The 26,117-nt window shown below is 40.8% G+C and overlaps 1 protein-coding gene across 1 annotated transcript in view; it reads left to right on the top strand.

Annotated features, from left to right (window-relative positions):
- The window catches only part of KLF8 (KLF transcription factor 8), a 301,584-nt gene that overhangs the window by 161,827 nt on the left and 113,640 nt on the right, over nt 1–26,117 (top strand). The window contains exon 4 of the mRNA XM_020284954.2: nt 24,713–24,786. Within this exon, the coding sequence (XP_020140543.1) occupies nt 24,713–24,786 (74 nt within the window). The remainder of the gene's footprint in view (nt 1–24,712; nt 24,787–26,117) is intronic.

The raw sequence follows: 26,117 nt of genomic DNA, 5'->3' as shown, positions 1-26,117 counted from the left end.
TGAATGGATAAAGAAATACAGGCCAAGTATATGCTGTCTTCAGGAAACACATCTAACATGCAAGGATGCATATAGACTAAAAGTAAAAGGGTGGAGATCAGAATTCCAGGTAAGTGGAAGCCAAAAGAAGGCTGGTGCGGCAGTTCTAATTTCAAATGATATAGTTTTTAAAGCAACAAAAGAAGTGAAAGACAAAGATGGTCATTATATAATGGTGAAAGGCACAGTTCAACACGAAGAGATAACAATTTTAAATATATATGCAACCAACTTAGGTGCACCCAGATTCACAAAGCAAACCTTACTGGATCTAAACAAATTGATTAATAGCAATATCATAATCACTGGAGATTTCAACACCACACTGACGGCACCAGACAGATCCTCCAATCAGAAAATTAACAAAGAAATAATGGACTTAACCAAAATTCTAGAACAATTGGGTCTGACTGACATTTACAGAACATTCTACCCAAAATCCACTGAATATACGTTCTTCTCATCAGCTTACGGGACATTCTCTAAGATTGACCATATCTTAGGACACAAAGTAAACCTCAGGAAATTTAAAAAAATAGAAATCATGCCATGTATCTTCTTAGATCGCAGTGCAATAAAAGTAGAAATCAACCGTAACAGAAACTCACATTTTTACACAAAAAGGTGGAAATTAAACAACTTCCTACTAAATGATTACTTCATAAATGAAGAAATCAAGATGGAATAAAAAAAATTCTATGAAGAAAATGACAATGGAGAGACAAGTAATCAAATCCTCTAGGACACAGCTAAAGCAGTTCTGAGAGGAAATTTTATCTCCATAAATGCCTATAACCAAAAGTCAAAAACATCACAAATAGACAATCTAAAGAAACAAAACAAAGAGCTGGAAAATGAAGAGTAGACCAGCCCCAATCCCAGTAGAAGGAGTGAAGTCAACAAGGTCAAATCAGAACTAAACGAAATTTGAAACACGGAAGCTACTCAGGAGATTAACAAAACAAAAAGTTGATTCTTTGAAAAAATAAACAAAATTGACATACCACTGGCTAAGCTAACCAAAAGCAGAAAAGAGAAATCTCTAATAAGCTCCATCAGGAATAAAAAAGGAGATATCACAACTGATCCCAAAGAGATACACGATATAATTTATGAGTACTACAAAAATCTTTATTCACACAAGCTGGAAAATATGGAGGAAATGGACAAATTTCTAGAAACACATAGCCTCCCTAGGCTCAATCAGGAAGAAATAGATTCCCTGAACAGACCAATCTCAACAGCTGAAATGGAAACAGCAATTGAAAATCTCTCTAAAAAGAAAAGTCCTGGTCAGGATGGCTTCACACCCGAGTTTTACCACACTTACAAAGAAGAACTAGTATCTATCTTGCAGAAACTATTCCACAACATCGAGAAGAACGGAAACCTCCCGACACCTTTTATGAAGCGAATATTACTCTGATACCAAAACCAGGAAAGGATGCAACAAAAAAGAAAACTACAGACCAATATCCCTAATGAATATAGATGAAAAATTTTCAACAATATCTCAGCTAACCGAATCTCCTACGCTTATCAAAAAAATAATCCATCACGATCAACTGGGCTTCATTCCAGGGATGCAGGGATGGTTCAACATACGTAAATCTATAAAGGCTATTCACCACAAAAACAGAAGCAAATACAAAGACCACATGATTCTCTCAATAGATGCAGAAAAAGCTTTTGACAAAATTCAATACCCTTTCATGATACGAACACTTAAGAAAATAGGCATAAAAGGGACATACCTAAAAATGATACAAGCCATATATGACACACCCATAGCCAACATCATACTGAATGGGTAAAAACTGAAGGCATTCCCACTTAGACTCGAACTAGACAAGGCTCCTCGCTATCTCCACTTCTGTTCAACATAGTGCTGGAATTCCTGGCTACAGCAATCAGATATGAAAGTCAAATTAAAAGTATCCAAATAGGGGCAGAAGAGATCAAACTTTCACTGTTTGCTGATGATATGATACTATATTTAGAACACCCCAACGATTCAACCAGGAAACTCCTGGAACTGATAAATGAATTTAGTAAAGTCTCAGGATAAAAACTCAATCACAGAAATCAGAGGCATTCGTATGCCACAACAACAATCAAATTGAGAACCAAATTAAAGACTCAATTCCCTTCACAATAGCAACAAAGAAATTCAAATACCTAGGAATATACGTAACCAAGGAGATAAAAGACCTCTACAGGGAGAACTATGAAACACTGAGGAAAGAAATAGCAGAGTATGTAAACAGATGGAAATCCATACCATGCTCGTGGATCAGCAGACTCAACATCATTAAAATGTCTATACTACCCAAACTGATCTACAGATTCAATGCAATACCTATTAAAATCCCATTAGCATTCTTCACAGATTTAGAAAAATAATTTTACACTTTGTATGGAACCAAAAAAGACCCCAAATATTAAGAGCAATTCTAGGCAACATAAACAAAATAGGAGGTATTAATATGCCAGCTATCAAATTATACTACAAAGCTGTAGTAATTAAAGCCATCTTGTATTGGCACAAAAATAGGAATACTGACCAGAGAAACAGATCTGAGAATCCTGATATAAAACTATCCTCATATAGCCATCTAATCTTTGACAAAGCAGACAAAAAAATACGCTGGGGAAAAGAATCCCTTTTCAATATATGATGCTGGAAAAACTGGATAGCCACTGTAGAAGGCTAAAGCAGGACCCACACCTTTCACCTCTCACAAAAACCAACTCACGCTGGATAACAGACTTAAACCTAAGGTATGAAACTATTAGAACTCTAGAGGAAAAAGTTGGAAACACTCTCCTAGACATCGGCCTGGGCAAAGAGTTTATGAAGAAGTCCCCAAGGGCAATCACAGCAGCAACAAAAATAAATAAATGGGACATGATCAAACTACAAAGCTTCTGCACAGCCAAAGAAATAGTCATGAAAGTAAACAGACAACCTACAGAATGGGAGAAAATTTTTGCATCCTATGCATCCGATAAGGGACTGATAACTAGAATATACTTAGAACTCACGAAAATTAGGAAGAAAAAATCAAATAACCCCATTAAAAGTGAGCAAAGGACTTGAACAGAAATTTTTCTAAAGAAGACAGAAGAATGGCCAACAAACATATGAAGAAATGCTCAACATCTCTAATCATCAGGGAAATGCAAATCAAAACCACAATGAGATATCACTTAACCCCAGTGAGAATGGCCTTTATCAAAAAATCTCCAGACAATAAATGCTGGCGTGGTTGCGGAGAGAGAGGAACACTCCTACACTGCTGGTGGGACTGAAAATTAGTTCAACCTCTGTGGAAAGCAATATGGAGATACCTTAAAGCGATACAAGTGAATCTACCATTTGATCCAGCAATCCCATTGCTGGGCATCTACCCAAATGATCCAGTGACACTCTACAAAAAAGACACCTGCACTCGAATGTTTATAGCAGCACAATTCATAATTGCAAGGCTGTGGAAACAGCCCAAGTGCCCATCAATCCAAGAATGGATTAATAAAATGTGGTATATGTATACCATGGTGTACTATTGAGCTCTAAGAAACAATGGTGATATAGCACGTCTTATATTTTCCTGGTTAGAGCTGGAACCCATACTACTAAGTGAAGTATCCCAAGAATGGAAAAACAAGCACCAGATATATTCTCCAGCAAACTGGTATTAACTGAGTGGCACCTAAGTGGACACATAGGTGCTACAGTAGTAGGGTATTGGGAGATGGGAGGGGGGAGGGGGGCGGGTATATACATACATAATGAGTGAGATGTGCACCATCTGGGGGATGGTCATGATGGAGACTCAGACTTTTGGGGGGAGGGGGGGAAATGGGCATTTATTGAAACCTTAATATCTGTACCCCCATAATATGCCAAAATAAAAAAAAATTAAAAAATAAAAAAAATGTAAACATTTATGTACTTTTTTTCATTTTCTAACAAAAGGAACCCTAAAAACATATATAGAGATTTCACATTTACATCTTATAAATAATTTTTACATGTTTTGTCATGATTGGTCTTCATGACAGCTGTACGAGGGAGCAGGGCTAGACTGATGCATTCCCATTTTGCAGATGAGAAAACCGAGGCATAGAAAGGTCAAATGACTTGCCCAAAGTCATAAAACTCTACTCTGGGCCAATCACCTCATGTTTTTATTACCTCACACTACTTCACTACTTCTGCTTAGCTGGTTGTTATAGTAATCATGTAATACTCAATTTCAGTCTTTCTGTCACTGCCATTTACTCATGCTATGTGTTGCCAGCCTTCACTTCTTTTTGTGGTAATACATTCTCTCCTCTTAAATTCCTGTTCTTTTTAGCATCCCAGTTGGTCCCCACTTCCTTTTATCTCATTTCAGATAACTGAGAAGGCAAACTACAGGGGCTTCCTGTTTGGGAGTCACTTCTGAGTACTTGCTATGGTGATGGTTACTGTAATTTGGACAAGGTACCTCAGACACCCTTTAGCTTTTGTTTATTTTGAAACTCCTGAATAAGAAAGTCATAGAGAGCTGCCTAATGAAATGCCACAATTGGGTGTTCGTAGAGATTAGGTTTTCCAGTGGTGCCTATGGTGATAGGTGTGAGCCTAATTGGAGGAAATGGGAGAAATTGGAGGTTCACTTTTTTTTTTAATTATTTTTTTTATTTTGGTATATTATGGGGGTACAGATTTTAAGGTTTCAATAAATGCTCATTTCCCCCCCTCCCCCCAAAAGTCTGACTCTCCATCATGACCATCCCCCAGATGGTGCACATCTCACTCACTATGTATGTATATACCCGCCCCCCTCCCCCTCCCACCTGCCCAATACCCCATTACTGTAGCACCTATGTGTCCACTTAGGTGCTACTCAGTTAATACCAGTTTGCTGGAGAATATATCTGGTGCTTGTTTTTCCATTCTTGGGATACTTCACTTAGTAGTATGGGTTCCAGCTCTAACCAGGAAAATATAAGATGTGCTATATCACCATTGTTTCTTAGAGCTGAATAGTACTCCATGGTATACATATACCACATTTTATTAATCCTTTCTTGGATTGATGGGCACTTGGGCTGTTTCCACAGCCTTGCAATTATGAATTGTGCTGCTATAAACATTCGAGTGCAGGTGTCTTTTTTGTAGAGTGTCACTGGATCATTTGGGTAGATGCCCAGCAATGGGATTGCTGGATCAAATGGTAGATTCAGTTGTATCGCTTTAAGGTATCTCCATATTGCTTTCCACAGAGGTTGAACTAGTTTGCAGTCCCACCAGCAGTGTAGGAGTGTTCCTCTCTCTCCGCAACCACGCCAGCATTTATTGTTTGGAGATTTTTTGATAAAGGCCATTCTCACTGGGGTTAAGTGATATCTCATTGTGGTTTTGATTTGCATTTCCCTGATGATTAGAGATGTTGAGCATTTCTTCATATGTTTGTTGGCCATTCTTCTGTCTTCTTTAGAAAAATTTCTGTTCAAGTCTTTTGCCCACTTTTTAATGGGGTTATTTGATTTTTTCTTCCTAATTTTCGTGAGTTCTAAGTATATTCTAGTTATCAGTCCCTTATCGGATGCATAGGATGCAAAAATTTTCTCCCATTCTGTAGGTTGTCTGTTTACTTTCATGACTATTTCTTTGGCTGTGCAGAAGCTTTGTAGCTTGATCATGTCCCATTTATTTATTTTTGTTGCTGCTGTGATTGCCTTTGGGGACTTCTTCATAAACTCTTTGCCCAGGCCGATGTCTAGGAGAGTGTTTCCAACTTTTTCCTCTAGAGTTCTAATAGTTTCATATCTTAGGTTTAAGTCTGTTATCCAGCGTGAGTTGGTTTTTGTGAGAGGTGAAAGGTGTGGGTCCTGTTTTAGCCTTCTACAGGTGGCTATCCAGTTTTCCCAGCACCATTTATTGAAGAGAGATTCTTTTCCCCAGCGTATGTTTTTGTCTGCTTTGTCAAAGATGAGATGGCTATATGAGGATGGTTTTATATCAGGATTCTCACATCTGTTCCACTGGTCGATATTCCTGTTTTTGTGCCAATACCATATTGTTTTAATTACTACAGCATTGTAGTATAGTTTGATATCTGGCATATTAATGTCTCCCATTTTGTTTTTGTTGCCTAGAATTGCTCTTGATATTCGGGGTCTTCTTTGGTTCCATACGAAGTGTAAAATTATTTTTTCTATATCTGTGAAGAATGCTGATGGGATTTTAATAGGTATTGCATTGAATCTGTAGATCAGTTTGGGTAGTATAAACATTTTGATGATATTGAGTCTGCCGATCCACGAATATGGTATGAATTTCCATCTGTTTACATCCTCTGCTATTTCCTTCCTCAGTGTTTCATAGTTCTCCCTGTAGAGGTCTTTTACCTCTTTGGTTAAATATATTCCTAGGTACTTTAATTTCTTTGTTGCTATTGTGAAGGGAATTGAGTCTTCGATTTAGTTCTCAATTAGATTGTTGTTGGCGTATATGAATGCCTCTGATTTCTGTGTATTGATTTTGTATCCTGAGACTTTACTAAATTCATTGATCAGTTCCAGGAGTTTCTTGGTTGAATCCTTGGGGTTTTCTAGATACAATATCATATCATCAGCAAACAGTGAAAGTTTGATCTCTTCTGCCCCTATTTGGATACCTTTGATTCCATTTTCCTGTCTGATTGCTGTAGCCAAGACTTCCAGCACTATGTTGAACAGAAGTGGAGATAGTGGGAAGCCTTGTCTGGTTCCAGTTCTAAGTGGGAATGATTTCAATCTTTCCCCATTCAGTATGATGTTGGCTATGGGTCTGTCATATATGGCTTGTATCATTTTAGGTATGTCCCTTCTATACCTATTTTCTGAAGTGTTCGTATCATGAAAGGGTGTTGAATTTTGTCAAAAGCTTTTTCTGCATCTATTGAAAGAATCATGTGGTCTTTGTTTTTGCTTCTGTTTATGTGGTGAATTGCATTTATCGATTTATGTATGTTGAACCATCCCTGCATCCCTGGGATGAAGCCCACTTGGTCGTGGTGGATTATTTTTTTGATAAGTGTCTGGATTCGGTTAGCTAAGATTTTGTTGAAAATTTTTGCATCTATATTCATTAGGGATATTGGTCTGTAGTTTTCTTTCATTGTTGCATCCTTTCCTGGTTTTGGTATCAGACTAATATTCGCTTCATAAAAGGTGTCGGGGAGGTTTCCGTTCTTCTCGATGTTGTGGAATAGTTTCTGCAAGATAGGTACTAGTTCTTCTTTGTAAGTATGGTAAAATTCGGGTGTGAAGCCATCTGGACCGGGACTTTTCTTTTTAGGGAGATTTTTAATTGCTGTTTCTATTTCAGCTGTTGAGATTTGTCTGTTCAGGGAATCTATTTCTTCCTGGTTGAGCCTAGGGAGGCTGTGTGTTTCTAGAAATTTGTCCATTTCCTCCACATTTTCCAGTTTGTGTGCATAAAGATTTTTGTAGTATTCATAAATTGTATCTTGTATCTCTTTGGGATCAGTTGTGATATCTCTTTTTATTGCTGATGGAGCTTATTAGAGATTTCTCTTTTCTGCTTTTCGTTAGCTTAGCCAATGGTGTGTCAATTTTGTTTATTTTTTCAAAGAACCAACTTTTTGTTTTATTAATCTCCTGAATAGCTTTCCTGTTTTCAATTTTGTTTAGTTCTGATTTGATCTTGTTGATTTCACTTCTTCTGCTGGATTTGGGGTTGGTCTGTTCTTCTTTTTCCAGCTCTTTGAGTCGTTTCATTAAATTGTCTATTTGTGATCTTCTTGTCTTTTGGTTATAGGCATTTATGGAGATAAACTTTCCTCTCAGAACTGCTTTAGCTGTGTCCCAGAGGAGTTGATAACTTGTCTCTCCATTGTCGTTTTCTTCATAGAAGTTTTTTATTTCTGTCTTGATTTCTTCATTTACGAAGTAATCATTTATTAGGAGGTTGTTTAATTTCCACGTTTTTGTGTAGAAATGTGAGTTTCTGTTAGGGTTGATTTCTAGTTTTATTCCAATGTGATCTGAGAAGGTACATGGTATGATTTCTATTTTTTTAAATTTCTTGAGATTTTCTTTGTGTCCTAGGATATGGTCAATCTTAGAGAATGTCCCGTGAGCTGATGAGAAGAACGTATATTCAGTGGATTTTGGGTAGAATGTTCTGTAGATGTCTGTCAGACCCAATTGTTCTAGAGTTTTGTTTAAGTCCATTATTTCTTTATTAATTTTCTGTTTGGAGGATCTGTCTCGTGCCGTCAGTGAGGAGTTGAAATCTCCGGCGATTATGGAGTTGCTATTAATCCATTTGCTTAGCTCCAGTAAGGTTTGCTTTATGAATCTGGGTGCACCTAAGTTGGGTGCATATATATTTAAAATTGTTATCTCTTCTTGTTGGACTGTGCCATTCACCATTATATAATGACCCTCTTTGTCTTTTACTACTTTTGTTGGTTTAAAAACTAAATTGTCTGAAATTAGAACTGCCACACCAGCCTTCTTTCGGCTTCTATTTGCTTGGCATATAGATCTCCACCCTTTTATTTTTAGTCTATATGCATCCTTGCAGGTTAGATGTGTTTCCTGAAGACAGTATATACTTGGCCTGTATTTTCTTATCCATTCAGCCAGCCTATGTCTCTTGAGTGGAGAGTTCAAGCCACTCACATTTATTGAGAGAACTTATAGGTAAGGTAGATTACTGATCATTCTGTTGGGTTTGATGTTGTTGCTATGATTTCTGTCTTCAGCCATTGTAATATCTGGCCTTTAATTTCTTTGGGTTTTGGTTGTTTTTATATTCGTGGGTTATTATTATGATGTTCCGTGCATAACGCTCTTTTAAGTACTTCTTGTAGGGCTGGTCTTGTCTTGGTGAATTCTCTGAGCCTTTGCTTGTCTGAGAATGTTTTTATTTCTCCTTCATATACGAAGCTTAGTTTTGCAGGGAATAATATTCTAGGCTGGGCATTGTTTTGTTTCAAAAGAGTGAGAATGGGGCCCCAGTCTCTCCTTGCTTGTAAAGTCTCATTAGAGAAGTCTGATGTTATTCGAATTGGCTTTCCCTTGTATGTTACTTGCTTCTTTTGTCTTACAGCTCTTAGAAGGGCCTCTTTAGTTGATACTTTGGTTAGTCTGATGACTGCATGTCGTGACGTCTTCCCAGGGGTCCTCTGAGCTTCTTGAACTTGTATATCAAGATTTTGAGCAAGGCCTGGGAAATTTTCCTCTATTATATCTTCAAACAGCTTGTCCAACCCTTGAGTGTTGTCTTCTTCCCCTTCCTGTAACCCTATGACCCTCACATTAGGTTTCTTCACATAATCCCACAGCTCTTGTAGGCTTTGCTCTTTTCTCTTGTTTCTCTGCTCTATTTCTGTGACTGATTTATTTAATTGGAGGGTGTTATCTTCAAGCTCTGAGATTCTTTCTTCTGCTTCATCTACCCTGTTCTTGAGACTCTCCACTGTGTTTTGTAGTTCCTTGAATTGATTCTTCATTTCCAGGAGTTCGGTTACACTTTTCTTCAATGTGTCTATTTCTTTTCTCATATCCTGGAGACTTTTTGTGGTTTCTTGGTGCTGGTTGTTGAGTTGTTGTTGCATCTGGGTGAGTGTTCTTATGTTCCACATACGAAATTCCTCTTCTGTCATATTGGTTGCCTGATTTTGGTCGGTGTCCGTTTCTAGGGGGCTGGTGCTCCTCTTTGGGGGTGTGTTTTCCGTTTGGTTCTTCATATTTCCTGAGTTCTTTCGCTGATTTCTTGCCATGTCGATCAGTTGTTGTTGCTTTTCTTAGGTTATTGTTTGGGTATTCACACACCTTGTTTAGTTTCTGAGGCGTTAGGTGGTGCCTGTGGGTGAAATTGGACCACTCCCTGTATATTGAGTCAGTGGGTGCCGTGGAAAGGCTGTGCAAGATGCCGTCCCTGTCAGTAGGTGGCGTTTGCTTGGAGGAACAGGCTATGGTGTTGATTTTGAGTCCTGTTATCAGCTCTCCTTCTGGGCGGAGCTGGGTTGGGTAAGCCTGCCCTCAGGCCATTAGCAGGGGTCAAAGTTCTGTTCTCTGCTGTCAGGGCAGGGCTGTAATGGTCCCGCTCAGCCAGAAAGTCTGGGTGTGGGGGTGGTGCTGTCTGAGACCCGCAGTCTGCAGCAGGCCTCGCTTCTTTCCACCCTCCCCAACTCCGCAGCTACTCCTGGGCCTCTGCCAGCAGGCCAGACCCCTAGCTACCAGGCCTCCCCGGAGTGTGATGCCGGCGGGGAGGTTCCCTGTACAGGAACGCCACCTGGGTTGGGCGCACGGCCTCCTCCTGGGAGGAGGGTTGCCCTCTAGGACGCCGATCCGCCCCTGGAGGCACACAGACCTCAGTAGGCTGTTCACGTATAACCCTTCTGTGCCCCGGGCAATGCTAGCCCTCGGTGCAGGGGATCTGGTCTGCAGGTCCGACCTCTGGGTCCCAGAGTTCAAACTGTATTCCCACCAGGGAGAGGATTTCCGGTCCTAATTCACCCACAGGGAGCCCAAGCTGGGTCTATGTCTCTCAGCCTCTGAGTCAGCACCGTTTTCCTGGGAACACGGTGCCAGCAGCACCTGGGAGGGCGGGCGGGGTCCCAAACGGGAAGGTCCCGTTCCCTGGAGGTGCCTCCGGCTGGTGGCTGTATTGTCTCTCTGGGCAGCCGCGGGTAGGGTCGGCGGAGGGGGGGAGGAAGCAATATGGCGCCTCCCGTGCGGCTCGGGTCTGTCCACACGGAGGTGCCCGGAGGAAGTTGGGAACCTGGTGCCACGTCTGCTACAGGCTCACCATTGGCAGGCGGCGGCAGTCTCTGGGCTGGTGTCCGCAGGTCTCTCCACCCGCTGGAGAGCCCACCAGCAGTCCCGAATGCAGGGGAGGAGAAACAGCAGATCCACCTACCCTTGCCGCTGGTCTCCGGGCTGCTCCAGTGGTCTCAGCCTCCAGTTCTCCTCCGCAGCCTCCTCCCGTGGAGTCTCCCGGGGTCTCAGGTACCCCTCCTTCCAGCCCTTGTCCGCTGTATGCTCGTCTTCTTGCTTCTTTCCTCTAGTTTCTGCTAGAATCGGTCTTTTATGCAGAGACCCTCTGTCTGCCGGTGTTATTCGTCCGCCATCTTGCTCCGCCCCTCACTATTAAAGCTTTTGAAGACAGGCAGCTATAGTACTAGATATGACTCTAACCCTTGTCATTCTCATGAACATTGATTCATTCATTCATTGGACATCAGTATGTAGTATGTAGCGATATTCTGCTAAAAGATAGGGATACAGAGAGGAACAAGATTAGGTGAAGAATGATGTTAGGGATTTTAATAGTTATTGCACTGAATCTGTATATCAGTTTGGGTAGTATAGACTATTTAATAATGTTAAGTCTGCCGACCCAAGAGCATGGTATGGATTTCCATCTGTTTACATCCTATACTATTTCCTTCTTCAGTGTTTCATATTTCTCCCTGTAGAGGTCATTTACCTCCTTGGTTAAGTATATTCCTAGGTACTTTATTTTCTTTGTTGCTATTGTGAAGGGTATTGAGTCTTTCATTTGGTTCTCAATTTGATTGAAGTTGATGTATATGAATGCCTCTGATTTCTGTGTATTGATTTCATATCCTGAGACATTACTAAATTCATTTATCAATTCCAGCAGTTTCTTGGTTGAATCCTTGGGGTTTTCTAAATATAATATCATATCATCAGCAAACAGTGAAAGTTTGATTGCTTCTGCCCCTATTCGGATACCTTTAATTCCACTTTCATGTCTGATTGCTATAGCCAGGACTTCCAGCACTATGTTGAATAGAAGTGGAGATAGTGGGCAGCCTTGCCTGGTTCCAGTTGTAAGTGGGAATGCTTTAAATTTTTCCCGATTCAGTATGATGTTGGCTATGGGTCTGTCATATATTACTTGTATCATTTTTAAGTGTGTCCATTCTATGCCAATTTTATTAAGTGTTTTTATCATGAAAGGGTGTTCAATTTTGTTAAAAGCCTTTTCTGTATCCATTGAAAGAATCATGTTGTCTTTGTTTTTGCTTCTGTTTCTGTGGTGAATTGCATTTATAGATTTATGTATGTTGAACCGTCCCTGAATCCCTAGTATGAAGCCCACTTGGTTGTGATGGATTATTTTTTTGATAAGCGTCTGGATTCGGTTAGCTAAGATTTTGTTGAAAATTTTTGCATCTATATTCATCAGGTATATTGGTCTGTAGTTTTCTTTTTTGTTGCATCCTTTCCTCATTTTGGTATCAGAGTTATGTTTGCTTCACAAAAGGTGTCGGGGAGGTTTCCGTTCTTCTCAATGTTGTGGAATAATTTGTGCAAGATAGGCACCAGTACTTCTTTGTAAGTGTGGTAAAATTCCAGAGTGAAACCATCTGGGCTCTGACTTTCCTTTTTAGGAAGATTTTTAATTGCTGTAGAAATTAGCAAATTTTTAATTTCTATTTCGACTCTTGATATTCGTCTGTTCAAGAATTCTATTTCTTCCTGGTTGAGCCTAGGGAGGCTGTGTATTTCTAGAAATTTATCCATTTCCTCCACATTTTCTAGTTTTTGTGCATAAAGGTTTTGGTAGTATACACAAATTATATCTTGTATCTCCTTGGCATCAGTTGTGATATCTCCTTTTTTGTTCCTGGTGGAGCTTATTAGAGATTTCTCTTTTCTGCTTTTCATTAGCCTAGCCAAAGGCATGTCAATTTTATTTATTTTTTCAATGAACCAACTTTTTGTTTTAGTATTCTCCTGTATACTTTCCCTGTTGTCAATTTTATAGAGTTCTGATTTGATCTCGTTAATTTCTCTTCTTCTGCTGGGTTTGTGGTTGGTCTGTTCTTTTTCCAGCTCTTTGAGTCAATTCATTAAATTGTCTATTTGTGATATTTTTTACTTTCGGTTATAGGTATTTATGGAAATAAACTGTCCTATCAGTACTGCTTTAGCTGTGTTCCAGATGATTTGATAACTTGTCTCTCCATTCTCATTTTGTTCAAAATTTTTTTTATTTACAGGTTTATTTCTTCATTTGTGAAGAAATCATTTCAAAGAAGGTTGTTTAATTGCCACATTTTTGTGTAAAATGTGGGTTTCTTTTAGGGTTCATTTCTACTTTTATTCCACTGTGATCTGAGAAGATACATGGTATGATTCGTATTTTTTAAAATTTCTTGAGGCTTACTTTGTGTCCTAGGATATGGTGAATCTTACAGAATGTCCCATTAGCTGAATAGAAGAACCTATATACATAGGATTTGGGGTAGTATGCCCTATAAATGTCAGTCAGACCCACTTGTTCTAGAGGTTTAAGTCCATTATTTCTTTCTTAATTTTCTCTTTGGAGGATCTGTACTGTGCAGTCAGTGGGGTGTTGAAATCTCTGGTTATTATGGCATTGCTATTAATCAATTTGCTTAGGTCCAGTACGGTTTGCTTTATGAATCTGGGTGCACCTAATTTTGGTGCATATATATTTAAAATTGTTATACATTCTTGTTGAACTGTACCCTTCACTATTATATAATGACCATCTGTGTCTTTCACTACTTTTTTGGTTTAAAACCTAAATCATCTGAGATGAGAACCACCACACCAGCTGTCTTTAGGCTTCTGCTTGCTTCAAATACTGATTTCCACCCATTTACTTTTAGTCTATATGCATCCTTGCAGGTTAGATGTGTTTCTTGAAGACAGCAGATACTTGGCTTGTATTTTCTTATCCATTCTGCCATCCTATGTCTCTTGAGTTGGGAGTTTAAGCCATTCACATTTATTGAGAGAACTGATATGTGAGGCAGATTACTCTTCATTCTGTTGCATTGGACATTGTTGCTTTTATTTCTTTCTTAAGCCATTGTGATATCTGGCCTTTAATCTTTAGGTTTTGCGTGTTTTCATGTTCGTGAGTTTTTATTATGCTGTTCTGCACATAACACTGTTTTGAGTACTTCTTGTAGGGCTGGTCTTGTCTTGGTGAATTCTCTGAGACTTTGCTTATCTGAGAATGTCTTAATTTCTCCTTCATATATAAAGCTTAGTTTTGCAGAGTGCAAGATTCTAGGCTGGGCATTATTTTGTTTCAAAAGAGTAAGAATGGGGGCCCTGTCTCTTCTTGCTTGTAATGTTTCAGTTGAGAAATCTGGCGTTATTCTGATCAGTTTTCCTTTGTACGTAATTTGCTTCTTTTGTCTTACAGCTCATAGAAAGGCCTCTTTTGTTGATATTTTGGTCAGTCTGATGACTGCATGTCGTGATGTCTTCCTGTTTGCATTGAATCTCCCAGGGTTCCTTTGAGTTTCGTGAACTGTATCTGGAGATTTTTAGCAAGGCCTAGGAAATTTTCCTGTACTATATCTTCACATAGCTTGTCCAACCCTTGAGTGTTTTATTCTTCCCCCTCTGGTAACCCTATGACCCTCACATTAGATTTCTTCACATAATCCTACATCTCTTTGGAGCTTTGCTCTTTTCTCTTGTTTCTCTGTTGTATTTCTGTGACTGCTTTATTTAATTGGAAAGTACTATCTTTAGTGTCTGAGATTCCTTCTTCTGTTTGTTCCACCCTATTTTTTAGGCTTTCCACTGTGTTTTGTATTTCCCTAAATAAATTCATCATTTCAAGGAGATTGGGTCGATTTTTATTTTTAAGATATCAATTTCCTTAGTGAATGTTTGTTCCAAGTCCTGAATTTTCTTTGTAGTTTCTTTGTGTTGGTTATACATTTTTTTCTTGCATAACTTTTTTTTTCTTTTTTTATTTTGATTTCAGCATATTATAGGGGTACAGATTTTAAAGTTTCAATAAATGCCCTTCCCCCCTCCCCCCACAAGTCTGAGTCTCCAGCGTGACCATCCCTAAGATGCTGCGCCTATCACTCGTTATGTATGTATATACCCGCCCATCCACCCCCCCTCCCCAATACCCTATTACTGTAGTACCTATATGTCCACTTAGGTGCTACTCAGTTAATACCAGTTTGCTGGAGAATATATCTGGTGCTTGTTTTTCCATTCTTGGGATACTTCACTTAGTAATATGGGTTCCAGCTCTAACCAGGAAAATATAAGATGTGCTATATCACCATTGTTTCTTAGAGCTGAATAGTACTCCATGGTATAAATATACCACATTTTATTAATCCATTCTTGGATTGATGGGCACTTGGGCTGTTTCCACAGCCTTGCAATTATAAATTGTGCTGCTATGAACATTCGAGTGCAGGTGTCTTTTTTGTACAGTGTCACTGGATCATTTGGGTAGATGCCCAGCAATGGGATTGCTGGATCAAATGGTAGATTCACTTGTATCGCTATAAGGTATCTCCATATTGCTTTCCACAGAGGTTGAACTAGTTTGCAGTCCCACCAGCAGTGTAGGAGTGTTCCTCTCCCTCCACATCCAAGCCAGCATTTGTTATTTGGAGACTTTTTGATAAAGGCCATTCTCACTAGGGTTAAGTGATATCTCATTGTGGTTTTGATTTGCATTTCCCTGATGATTAGGTATGTTGAGCATTTCTTCATATGTTTGTTGGCCATTCTTCTGTCTTCTTTAGAAAAATTTCTGTTCAAGTCCTTTGCCCACTTTTTAATAGGGTTATTTGATTTTTTCTTGCTGATTTTCATGAGTTCTAAGTATATTCTAGTTATCAGCCCTTTATCGGATACGTAGGATGCAAAAATTTTCTCCCATTCTGTAGGTTGTCTGTTTACTTTCATGACTGTTTCTTTGGCTGTGCAGAAGCTTTGTAGTTTGATCATGTCCCATTTATTTATTTTTGTTGCTGCTTTGATTGCCTTTGGGGATTTCTTCATAATCTCTTTGCCTAGGTCGATGTCTAGGAGAGTCTTTCCAACATATTCCTCTAGAATTCTAATGGTTTCATACCTGAGATTTAAGTCTGTTATCCAGCGTGAGTTGATTTTTGTGAGAGGTGAAAGGTGTGGGTCCTGTTTTAACCTTCTACAAGTGGCTATCCAGTTTTCCCAGCACCATTTATTGAAAAGGGATTCTTTTCCCCAGCATATGTTTTTGACTGCTTTGTCAAAGATTAGATGGCTATATGAGGATGGTTTTATATCAGGATTCTCACATCTGTTCCACTGGTCAATAATCCTATTTTTGTGCCAATACCAGATTGTTTTAATTACAACAGATTTGTAGTATTTTGATATCTGGCATATTAATACCTCCCATTTTGTTTTTGTTGCCTAGAATTGCTCTTGATATTCGGGGTCTTCTTTGGTTCCATACGAAGCGTAAAATTATTTTTTCTATATCTGTGAAGAATGCTGATGGGATTTTAATACGTATTGCATTGAATCTGTAGATCAGTTTGGGTATTATGGACATTTTAATGATGTTGAGTCTGCCGATCCTTGAGCATGGAGTGGATTTCCATCTGTTTATATCCTCTGCTATTTCCTTCCTCAGTGTTTCGTAGTTCTCTCTATAGAGGTCTTTTGCCTCCTTGGTTAAGTATACTCCTAGGTACTTTAATTTCTTTGTTGCTATTGTGAAGGGTATTGAGTCTTTCATTTGCTTCTCAATTTGATTGTTGTTGGCATATACGAATACCTCTGATTTCTGTGTATTGATTTTGTATCCTGAGACTTTGCTAAATTCATTGATCAGTTCCAGGAGTTTCCTGGTTGAATCTTTGGGGTTTTCTAGATATAATATCATATCATCCGCAAACAGTGAAAGTTTCATCTCTTCTGCCCCTATTTGGATACCTTTAATTCCACTTTCCTGTCTGATTGCTGTAGCCAGGACTTCCAGTAGTATGTTGAATAGAAGTGGAGCTAGTGGGCAGCCCTGTCTGGTTCCGGTTCTAAGTGGGAATGCTTTCAGTTTTTCCCCATTCAGTATGATGTTGGCTATGGGTCTGTCATATATGGCTTGTATCATTTTTAGGTATGTCCCTTCTATGCCTATTTTCTTCAGTGTTCGTATCATGAAAGGGTGTTGAATTTTGTCAAAAGCTTTTTCTGCATCTATTGAGAGAATCATGTGGTCTTTGTTTTTGCTTCTGTTTATGTGGTGAATTGCATTTATAGATTTGCGTATGTTGAACCATCCCTGCATTCTTGGGATGAAGCCCACTTGGTCATGATGGATTATTTTTTTGATAAGTGCCTGGATTCGGTTAGCTACGATTTTGTTGAAAATTTTTGCATCTATATTCATTAGGGATATTGGTCTGTAGTTTTCTTTATTTGTTGCATCCTTTCCTGGTTATGGTATCAGAGTAATATTCACTTCATAAAAGGTGTCATGGAGGTTTCCGTTCTTCTCGATGTTGTGAAAGAGTTTCTGCAAGATAGGTATTAGTTCTTCTTTGTAAGTGTGGTACAATTCGGGTGTGAAGCCATCTGGACCGGGACTTTTCTTTTTAGGGAGATTTTTAATTGCTGTTTCTATTTCAGCTGTTGAGATTGGTCTATTCAGGGAATCTATTTCTTTCTGGTTGAGCCTAGGAAGGCTGTGTGTTTCTAGAAATTTGTCCATTTCCTCCACATTTTCCAGTTTGTGTGAATAAATATCTTTGTAGTACTCATAAATTATATCTTGTATCTCTTGCGATCAGTTGTGATATCTCCTTTTTATTCCTGATGGAGCTTATTAGAGATTTCTCTTTTCTGCTTTTCGTTAGCTTAGCCAGTGGCGTGTCAATTTTGTTTATTTTTTCAAAGAACCAACTTTTTGTTTTGTTAATCTCCTGAATAGCTTCCCTGTTTTCAATTTCATTTAATTCTGATTTGATCTTGTTGATTTCACTTCTTCTGCTGGGTTTGGGGCTGGTCTGTTCTTCTTTTTCAAGCTCTTTGAGTCATTTCATTAGATTGTCTATTTGTGATCTTTTTGACTTTTGTTTATAGGCATTTATGGAGATAAACTTTCCTCTCAGAACTGCTTTAGCTGTGTCCCAGAGGAGTTGATAACTTGTCTCTCCATTGTCATATTCTTCATAGAATTTTTTTATTTCTGTCTTGATTTCTTCATTTATGAAGTAATCATTTAGTAGAAGGTTGTTTAATATCCATGTTTTTGTGTAGAAATGTGAGTTTCTGTTAGGGTTGATTTCTACCCTTATACCATTGTGATCTGAGAAGATACATGGTATGATTTCTATTTTTTTTAATTTCTTGAGGTTTACTTTGTGCCCTAGGATATGGTCAATCTTAGAGAATGTCCCGTGAGCTGATGAGAAGAACGTATATTCAGTGGATTTGGGGTAGAATGTCCTGTAGATGTCAGTCAGACCCAATTGTTCTAGAGTTTTGTTTAAGTCCATTATTTCTTTATTAATTTTCTGTTTGGAGGATCTGTCTTGAGCTGTCAGTGGGGTGTTGTAATCTCCGGTGATTATGGAGTTACTATTGATCCATTTGCTTAGATCCAGTAAGGTTTGCTTTATGAAACTGGGTGCACCTAAGTTGGGTGCATATATATTTAAAATTGTTATCTCTTCTTGTTGAACTGTGCCCTTCACCATTATGTAATGACCCTCTTTGTCTTTCACTACCTTTGTTGGTTTAAAAACTAAATCGTCTGAAAATAGAACTGCCACACCAGCCTTTTTTTGGCTTCCACTTGCCTGGAATACTGATCTCCACCCTTTTACTTTTAGTCTATATGCATCCTTGCAGGTTAGATGTGTTTCCTGAAGACAGCACAGACTTGGCCTGTATTTTCTTATCCATTCAGCCAGCCTATGTCTCTTCAGTGGAGAGTTTAAGCCATTCACATTTATTGAGAGAACTGATAGGTAATGTAGATTACTGTTCATTCTGTTGGGTTGGATGTTGTTGCTTGTATTTCTCTCTTGAGCCATAGAGATATCTGGCCTTTAATCTTTGGGTGTTGGTTTTTTTTTTTTTTATTAGTCATTAGTTTCTATTATGGTGTTCCATGTGTAACACTGTTTTGAGAACTTATTGTAGGGCTGGTCTTGTCTTGGTGAATTCTCTGAGCCTTTGCTTGTCTGGGAATGTCTTTATTTCTCCTTCATATATGAAGCTTAGATTTGCAGGGTATAGGATTCTAGGCTGGGCATTGTTTTGTTTCAAAAGAGTGAGAATGGGGCCCCAGTCTCTCCTTGCTTGTAAAGTCTCATTAGAGAAGTCTTTTGTTATTTGAATTGGCTTTCCCTTGTATGTTACTTGCTTCTTTTGTCTTACAGCTCTTAGAAGGGCCTCTTTAGTTGATACTTTGGTCAGTCTGATGACTGCATTATGTGACGTCTTCCTGTTTGCATTGAATCTCCCAGAGGTCCTCTGTGCTTCTTGAACTTGTATATCGAGATTTTGAGCAAGGCCTGGGAAATTTTCCTGTATTATATCTTCAAAAAGCTTGTCCAGACCCTGAGTGTTGTCTTCCTCCCCTTCTGCTAACCCTATGACCCTCACGTTAGGTTTTTTCACATAATCCCACAGCTCTTGTATGCTTTGCTCTTTTCTCTTGTTTCTCTGCTGTATTTCTGTGACTGTTTTATTTAATTGGAAGGTGTTATCTTCAATCCCTGAGATTCTTTCTTCTGCTTGATCTACCCTGTTCTTGAGACTTTCCACAGTATTTTGTAGTTCCCTGTGTTGATTCTTCATCTTCAGGACTTCAGTTAAAGTTTTCTTCACTGTGTCAATCTCTTTGTTGAACATTTGTTCCATTTCCTGGAGGCTTTTTGTGGTTTCTTGGTGTTGGATATTGAGTTGTTGTTGCAGGTCTGTGAGTGTTCTTATGATTCACATTCGAAATTCCTCTTCTGTCATTTTAGTTGCCAGGTTTTGGTTGTTGTCTGTTTCTAAGGGGCTGGTGCTCCTCTTTGGGGGTTTGTTTTCCGTTTGTTTCTTCATATTTCCAGAGTTCCTTCGCTGATTTCTTCCCATTTTGCTCGGTTTTTGTTTCTTTCCTTTAGGTTTTCGTTTGGGTATTCACACGTCTTGTTTACTTTCTGAGCCAGTAGATGGAGTTGCTCTCTGTCAGCAGCCTTCGCTGGGGTTGTGTCTGCAGGTCTCTCAACCCGCTGGGGAGCCAGCAGTCCGAGATATAGTGGAGGGGAAACAGTTAATTACCCTACCCTTCCTGCTGGTCTCCTTAATTACACAGGTGGAAATAGATGGCAGGAACCGGAGCAGTTCCTCTCTCAGCTCCACCCCCAAGGCGGGGCTAGAGACTTTGGAGTCACCAGAGTGTGTGGGTTGTAATGTCTCTCTGTCTAGTATTCACCAAAGGCTGCTTCCTACAAGGCTCAGCTGTGCCCAGGCAAACTCCAGGGCCTGGACACCGAGCGCAGAATACCTGTGCAGACAGAGATTGGCCTGAAGCCGGCAGGCCCTTAGCCAAACCCAGGGAACCCCGTCTTCTGTCTCTTTAATTGCACAGGTGGAGATGAGCGGTAGAAATGGGAACAGTTCCTATCTCAGCTTTGCCCCCAAGGCGCAGACAGAAACTTTGGAGCCAAGGCTCAGCCACAAGAAACAGGACGGTGGTAGACGTAAAGACTCTCTGCCTTATAGCAGCTAAGGGCAGCTTCTTTCGTGGGTATCTTCTGCCAGATGGGCTCTGCACTCTGGACACAGAGCGCGAGAGACCTGTGCAGTGAGAGATTGTCCTGAAGCCAGACCCACTAGGTCCCTTGTTCTGTCTCTTTAATTCCACAGGTGGAGATAAGCGACAGGAACGGGAGCAGTTTCTATCTCGGCTCCACCCCCAAGGCGGGGATACAAACTTTGGAGCCAATGGCCTAGCCCCAAATCCCTGGATATGGGTGTTGTAAAATATCTCTGCCTTATAACCACTGACGGCTGCCTCCTGCAAGGCCCAGTGCTCCACACTCTGGGCACAGCGCGCATGCGGGAGACCTGTGCAGGGTGAGACTGACCTTAAGCTGGCAGGCAGTCAATGGGACCCACCTGTCCCTGCCTTTTGTCTCTTGAATTACCCAGGTGGAGATAAGCGGCAGGAATGAGAACAGTTTCTATCTCAGCTCCGCCCCCAAGGCTGGGACAGAGTCTTTGGAGCCCAGGGCGGGGCTCCGGGTCGCAGGAGAGTGTGGAAGGTACCCTTTCTCTGCCTTAAATTCGCCAAGGGCAATCAATCTCCCCTGTAGCTCTGCCCCGTCCAGGCAGGGTCCACTCTCTGAGCACAGAGTCAGTGCCGCTTGTGCAGCAAGTGACGGTCCAATATCAAATTGGTGGAGCAGCGGCGCATACCAGCGGTTTCTCTGCGCCTCCTCTCCAAACCCCAAGGGCAAGTCAGCGCTGGAATGCCGAGTCAGCGCCAGAAACAGGGGCGGAGAGGTGCCGGAGGGCAGAGGGAGGGGGGTCCTAATGGATCAAGGAGTCTAACTTTGCGCACTCTGACCTCTCAGTGCTATCCCAAACCTCCTCCAAATCCAAAGTCAAAGCCTCCTGCTGTGTAAACTCCCCTTACCCTTGACCTGGGAGTGTTCTGCAGGGAAATGCCCGAGCGGGCTCTGGTTCCTGATGTGCGGAGAGCGGTTGCTGCGCGTGCGTGGACCCTCCCCCGCCTTAAACCGGGGCCGCTGTGTCCTCTGGCGAACTCAGCGCGTTCCCTACTCTAGTCTCTTCTCCACACTGCTTAATCCCTCGCTGCCACTTCTCACCAACTTCAGGCACCTCCTGGCCTACGTGGGAGTGGAGCTCGGTGTAGGAAGGGGTGTTTCTCAGCGCCGGTTAGGGCTGGTGCCACTGCCCGCCGGCAGCGGCTTAATCCGCGCCTTGCTCCCTCCCTGATGTGTGCCTCCGAATCCCCGAGTTTTGCAGAAGAATGATCGGTTCACCTTTGCTTTAGGCTGTAAATGGTCTTATCCCTCCATTTCCTGTTGGATATTCTGCAGGCCTGCAAAGCTGGTCTCGTGGAAGTGTAGATCGCTAGAGTGTGGCTATCCGCTTTCTTCACTATTTGCTCTGGGAGCAGAGAGCCAGGAGGGCACCCCTACTCCGCCATTTTCTCCTCTCTCTCTTGCATAACTTTGAGCTTTCTTACAATCCAATTTTGGAATTCTTCTTCTGTGATTCTAGTGTTTTAGGTTTCTTCAGTCTTCATTTCTTGAGAGCTGGTGTATCTCTTAGGAGGAGTGTGTTTTTATTTTGATATTTCAAAGTTCCAGAATTCTTTCCCTGTGCTCTCCCCATCTGGATCAGCTGATGCTGCCCAGGGGTCCTCTCTTCTGTAGTTTCTTGATCAGCCACTGGGGGAGGAGCTCTTCCACCACACTTGGATGTTACCCCTGATGGCAGGGGTTACTTGTGGAGCCTATTGTGGCCACTTGGGGGAGATTTGTTCCTTGACCTGGGCCCTGATTGTTGGCCACTTACAGGAGGAGGAGATCCAGCCCCAGCGTTTTGATCAACTGGGTGACCTAAACTGTTCTGGGAAGCAAAGTCTTTTATAGGGCCTCCTTATGAACTGCACACAGGCCCAGATGATTCTCCCTAGATCAGGGGGAGAGTGGCTTTTCTTGTATCACCCTGCCTCCAGGGGTGGAGCCTACCAGTTTTGGCAGGAGAGATGCGGGCTAGTGAGAGGAAGTAGCTCCCCAGTCTGCCCTGCAACCCGGCACCCCGGTGGTTGTAACTCCCCTTTGGCATTAGTCTTCTCAGTAGTTCTTTGATTGAGTGAGGCCTAGCAAGCCGATTGCATATTATGTAGGGGCAGAATTTGTCAGAAGAGTCTCTAGGCTGGGGAGGAAATCTGCCTGCCACACCATATTGCACCAGGGAGGCTGGGCTGTGGACCCACTCAATGGCGACCGCTTGCCCACTCGCAGGGCACCAGCACTGGGAGTGATTGTTTAGGAGATGGTAGGTGCCGTGTTTGGGGTCTGAGTCATTGGGACACCCCGTTGCCTCCTTTATGCTGCCTTTCCGGCCACCAGTTCAGCCATAGCCCTCGTTCTTACTGACCCACCCTGTGCAGTCTTATTTTCCTCAGGCAGTTCCACTTATAGTCCCTGACTTAGTGAACAGCCCTGTAGGGCTGGCCCCACTCATTACCAGAGGCAAGACATCTAACTGCCTCGCCTTTCAGTTCAGTTCTGTTTCCTCCCATCTTGGAGCCATCCTAGCAAGGGGAGTTTTGATTAATGGTTGCACTCTCCAGCACCCTCTTCTCCTCCCATGATTTCGCACCAATTTCAGACAGGTCCCTGGCTGGGTGGGTGTGGAGGTCAAATGGGGAAGCAAGGAGTTCTCCTGTGGGTCTGATCCCACTTCACCCCCTGGCCTGGCAGGCTAGGGCCCTACCAGCCACTCTCTATTGTTTGTTTTACACTCTCCAGAGAACGCGATCTTATCTTCCGATCACCTTATTTTTTCCTTTTTTGAGAGTCACACGCTGAACCTCTTTGAAATCTCAATGCTGTCCTTGTACGGGAGAGATCAAGTCATGTCTAAGAGACCAAGATCTATGCCTCCTTTTCTGGGAGCAGGAATCCGTAGGGTTACCTTTAGTCCGCCATTTTTTTCTCCGTAACCTTTAAAATGAACACTTCCACAGGTAAATGTATCTGATATCTCAAACGATTAACTGATTTATTGGCTACCTTTTGAAGTGAAACCAGGTTAAAAGTGAGGGAACTACCTGTAATTGGCTTGAAGACACTTAGTGTAATCTGAAATCTGACCAGTCAAGTCATAAACTGTGAATTCAGCTTCCTTAACCCTATGTTTTCCTTTCTAGTGAGATTGGACAACAGGTAAATCAAAGAAAATCTGGTTGAAGAGGTGCTTCTGGCAAGTGTGACTGTGTTGTTTTAAAGCAGCTGCATGAGGCCACCAATTCCCTCCTTTCAGGGGAGGAAAAGCTATCTAAAGGGGAAAGAGGAAATGTTTTATTAACCCTGTCTGCCTTGTAGGTTTAAGAGAGTAGATAAATAAATTGCTTCTATAGAGAGATTTGCCCCTGTTCACTGGGGATAAGTATGCACACATGAGCTTGGAACTCCTTAGACCAGAACTAGACCAGGGATGGAAGATTCTGAAAATTGCATAGTTGTGTTTATATTCTTATGAAGGAAGAGAAGGTTGGAAAGATTGGAAGAAACAGATTCACCTCCATGCAGAGTTTGGGGGAAGGGGTCAGCTAATATTGTTGAGGACAATACAGGCCCATTTTGATGACTAGAATAGATCAGAATGTTTCAATGATTTCTCATTATCTAGTAAGTCCAGAAAGACAGCACCTCTTGTATTATCCTGGATAGAGCTGAAGCCCATTCTACTAAGTGAAGTATCACAAGAATGGAAAAACAAGCACTACATGTACTCACCATCAAGTGGATACTAATTGATCAACATTTATGTGCACTTATAGTAGTAACATTCATCAGGTGTTGGGCAGGTGAAAAGGGGAGGAGGAGATGGGTATATTTACACCTAATGAGTGCAGTGCACACTGTCTGGGGGATGGACACACATGTAACTCTGACTTGGGTGGGGCAAAGGCAATATATGTAATCTAAACATTTATACCCCTGCAATATTCTCAAATTTAAAAAAATAAAAATAAAAGTTCAAAAAAAATACAATGTTCATATAATACATACAAGGATAAATGACATATTTATGCATATACTTGGTTAGATTTTATTCTAAAAGTTGTCTGTCTCTTTTTTTCCAGCTATGGATCAACTCATAAACAACTTGAAGGTCCAATTTAATTCTGAAAGTGACTTAACGCAGGTGCTCAAACAGGTAAGTTATTAGGAAAATGAAGTACTAATATTGGGCCATAATAGTGTTGAATACCTGGTAATCATTACAGAGTTGAAGCTCATTTTTCTTTCTATCAACACCTTTTGAGACTGAGAAGAAGTGAAGGAAGGTAGATTTCCAGAAAGTACCTTAATGCCAAGGTTTCATATTTAACTAAGGAGTAAACCTGGCCAAAAAGAAATATAGTCTCTAGGAACAAGTCTATGGAGACAACAGTAGACTTTCAGTACACAACAGCAACCATTTATCTAGCACTATTCCATATTTCAGGCACTATGAAGATTAAATACATTGTCTTATTTAATCTTCACAGTAACCCTATTGAACAGTGTATTAGTATTCTTCAGGGAAACAGAACCAATAGGATGTATATATACATCTCTTTCTCTCTCTCTATTTTGGATAGGGTGATCAGGTACATATTTATTTAAAATATATCATGAGTACCTGCTATGAACCAAGACCCATGTAATATGCTGGGGAAAATGTTTATTATGTGTCATCTTTTCTGAAGGACCATACAGCCCATTTTCACTTATATCTGTCATGTAGTTTCCTTTTTTTTTTTTCTTTTTGAGACTTGTTGCCCAGGTTAGAGTGAGTGCTATGGCGTCAGCCTAGCTCACAGCAACCTCAAACTCCTGGGCTCAAGCGATCCTCCTGCCTCAGCCTCCCAAGTAGCTGGGACTACAGGCATGCGCCACCATACCCGGACAATTTTTTCTATATATATATATTAGTTGGCCAATAAATTTCTTTCTATTTTTAGTAGAGACACGGTCATGCTCTTGCTCAGGCTGGTTTTGAACTCCTGACCTTGAACAATCTGCCTGCCTCGGCCTCCCAGAGAGCTAGGATTACAGGTGTGAGCCACTGCGCCCGGCCATGTAGTTTTCTTAAAAACACCCCATCTAAGCCAGGCCACACCCAGTATAAACTACCCCCCAGTCACTTTTATATTTGTAAGAACATTCACCATTATCTCAAATTCTCATGTGTTTTTTGTTTGTTGTCTGCCCCTCCTCTAAGTCCATGAGATAGAGACTTTGTCCAATATAGTCACGGCTGTATCCCAAATCCCAGATGCAGCCTGCTTACTAATATCCACTGAAATAAATATTTTGAATGAGTTAATGACTTTTAAAATGAGCAACATTGTGAGCAATACATTATAATCCCCATGACAGGTAAAGAAACTGATGCTCCGATAATATAAGTAATATGCACAAATGATGTAGAGCCTAGAATTCAAGCTCAATTCTTTCTGATTCTAAAACTTACATTCCTTTCTTTTTTAAATGTTTTAAAAA

The sequence above is a fragment of the Microcebus murinus genome, unplaced genomic scaffold, assembly GCF_040939455.1.
Source record: "Microcebus murinus isolate Inina unplaced genomic scaffold, M.murinus_Inina_mat1.0 scaf001_hap2_Mmur4.0, whole genome shotgun sequence".
Lineage (NCBI taxonomy): Eukaryota > Metazoa > Chordata > Mammalia > Primates > Cheirogaleidae > Microcebus > Microcebus murinus.
Note: the sequence above shows the minus strand (reverse complement) of the source record. Positions and strands in the feature narration are given on the sequence as shown.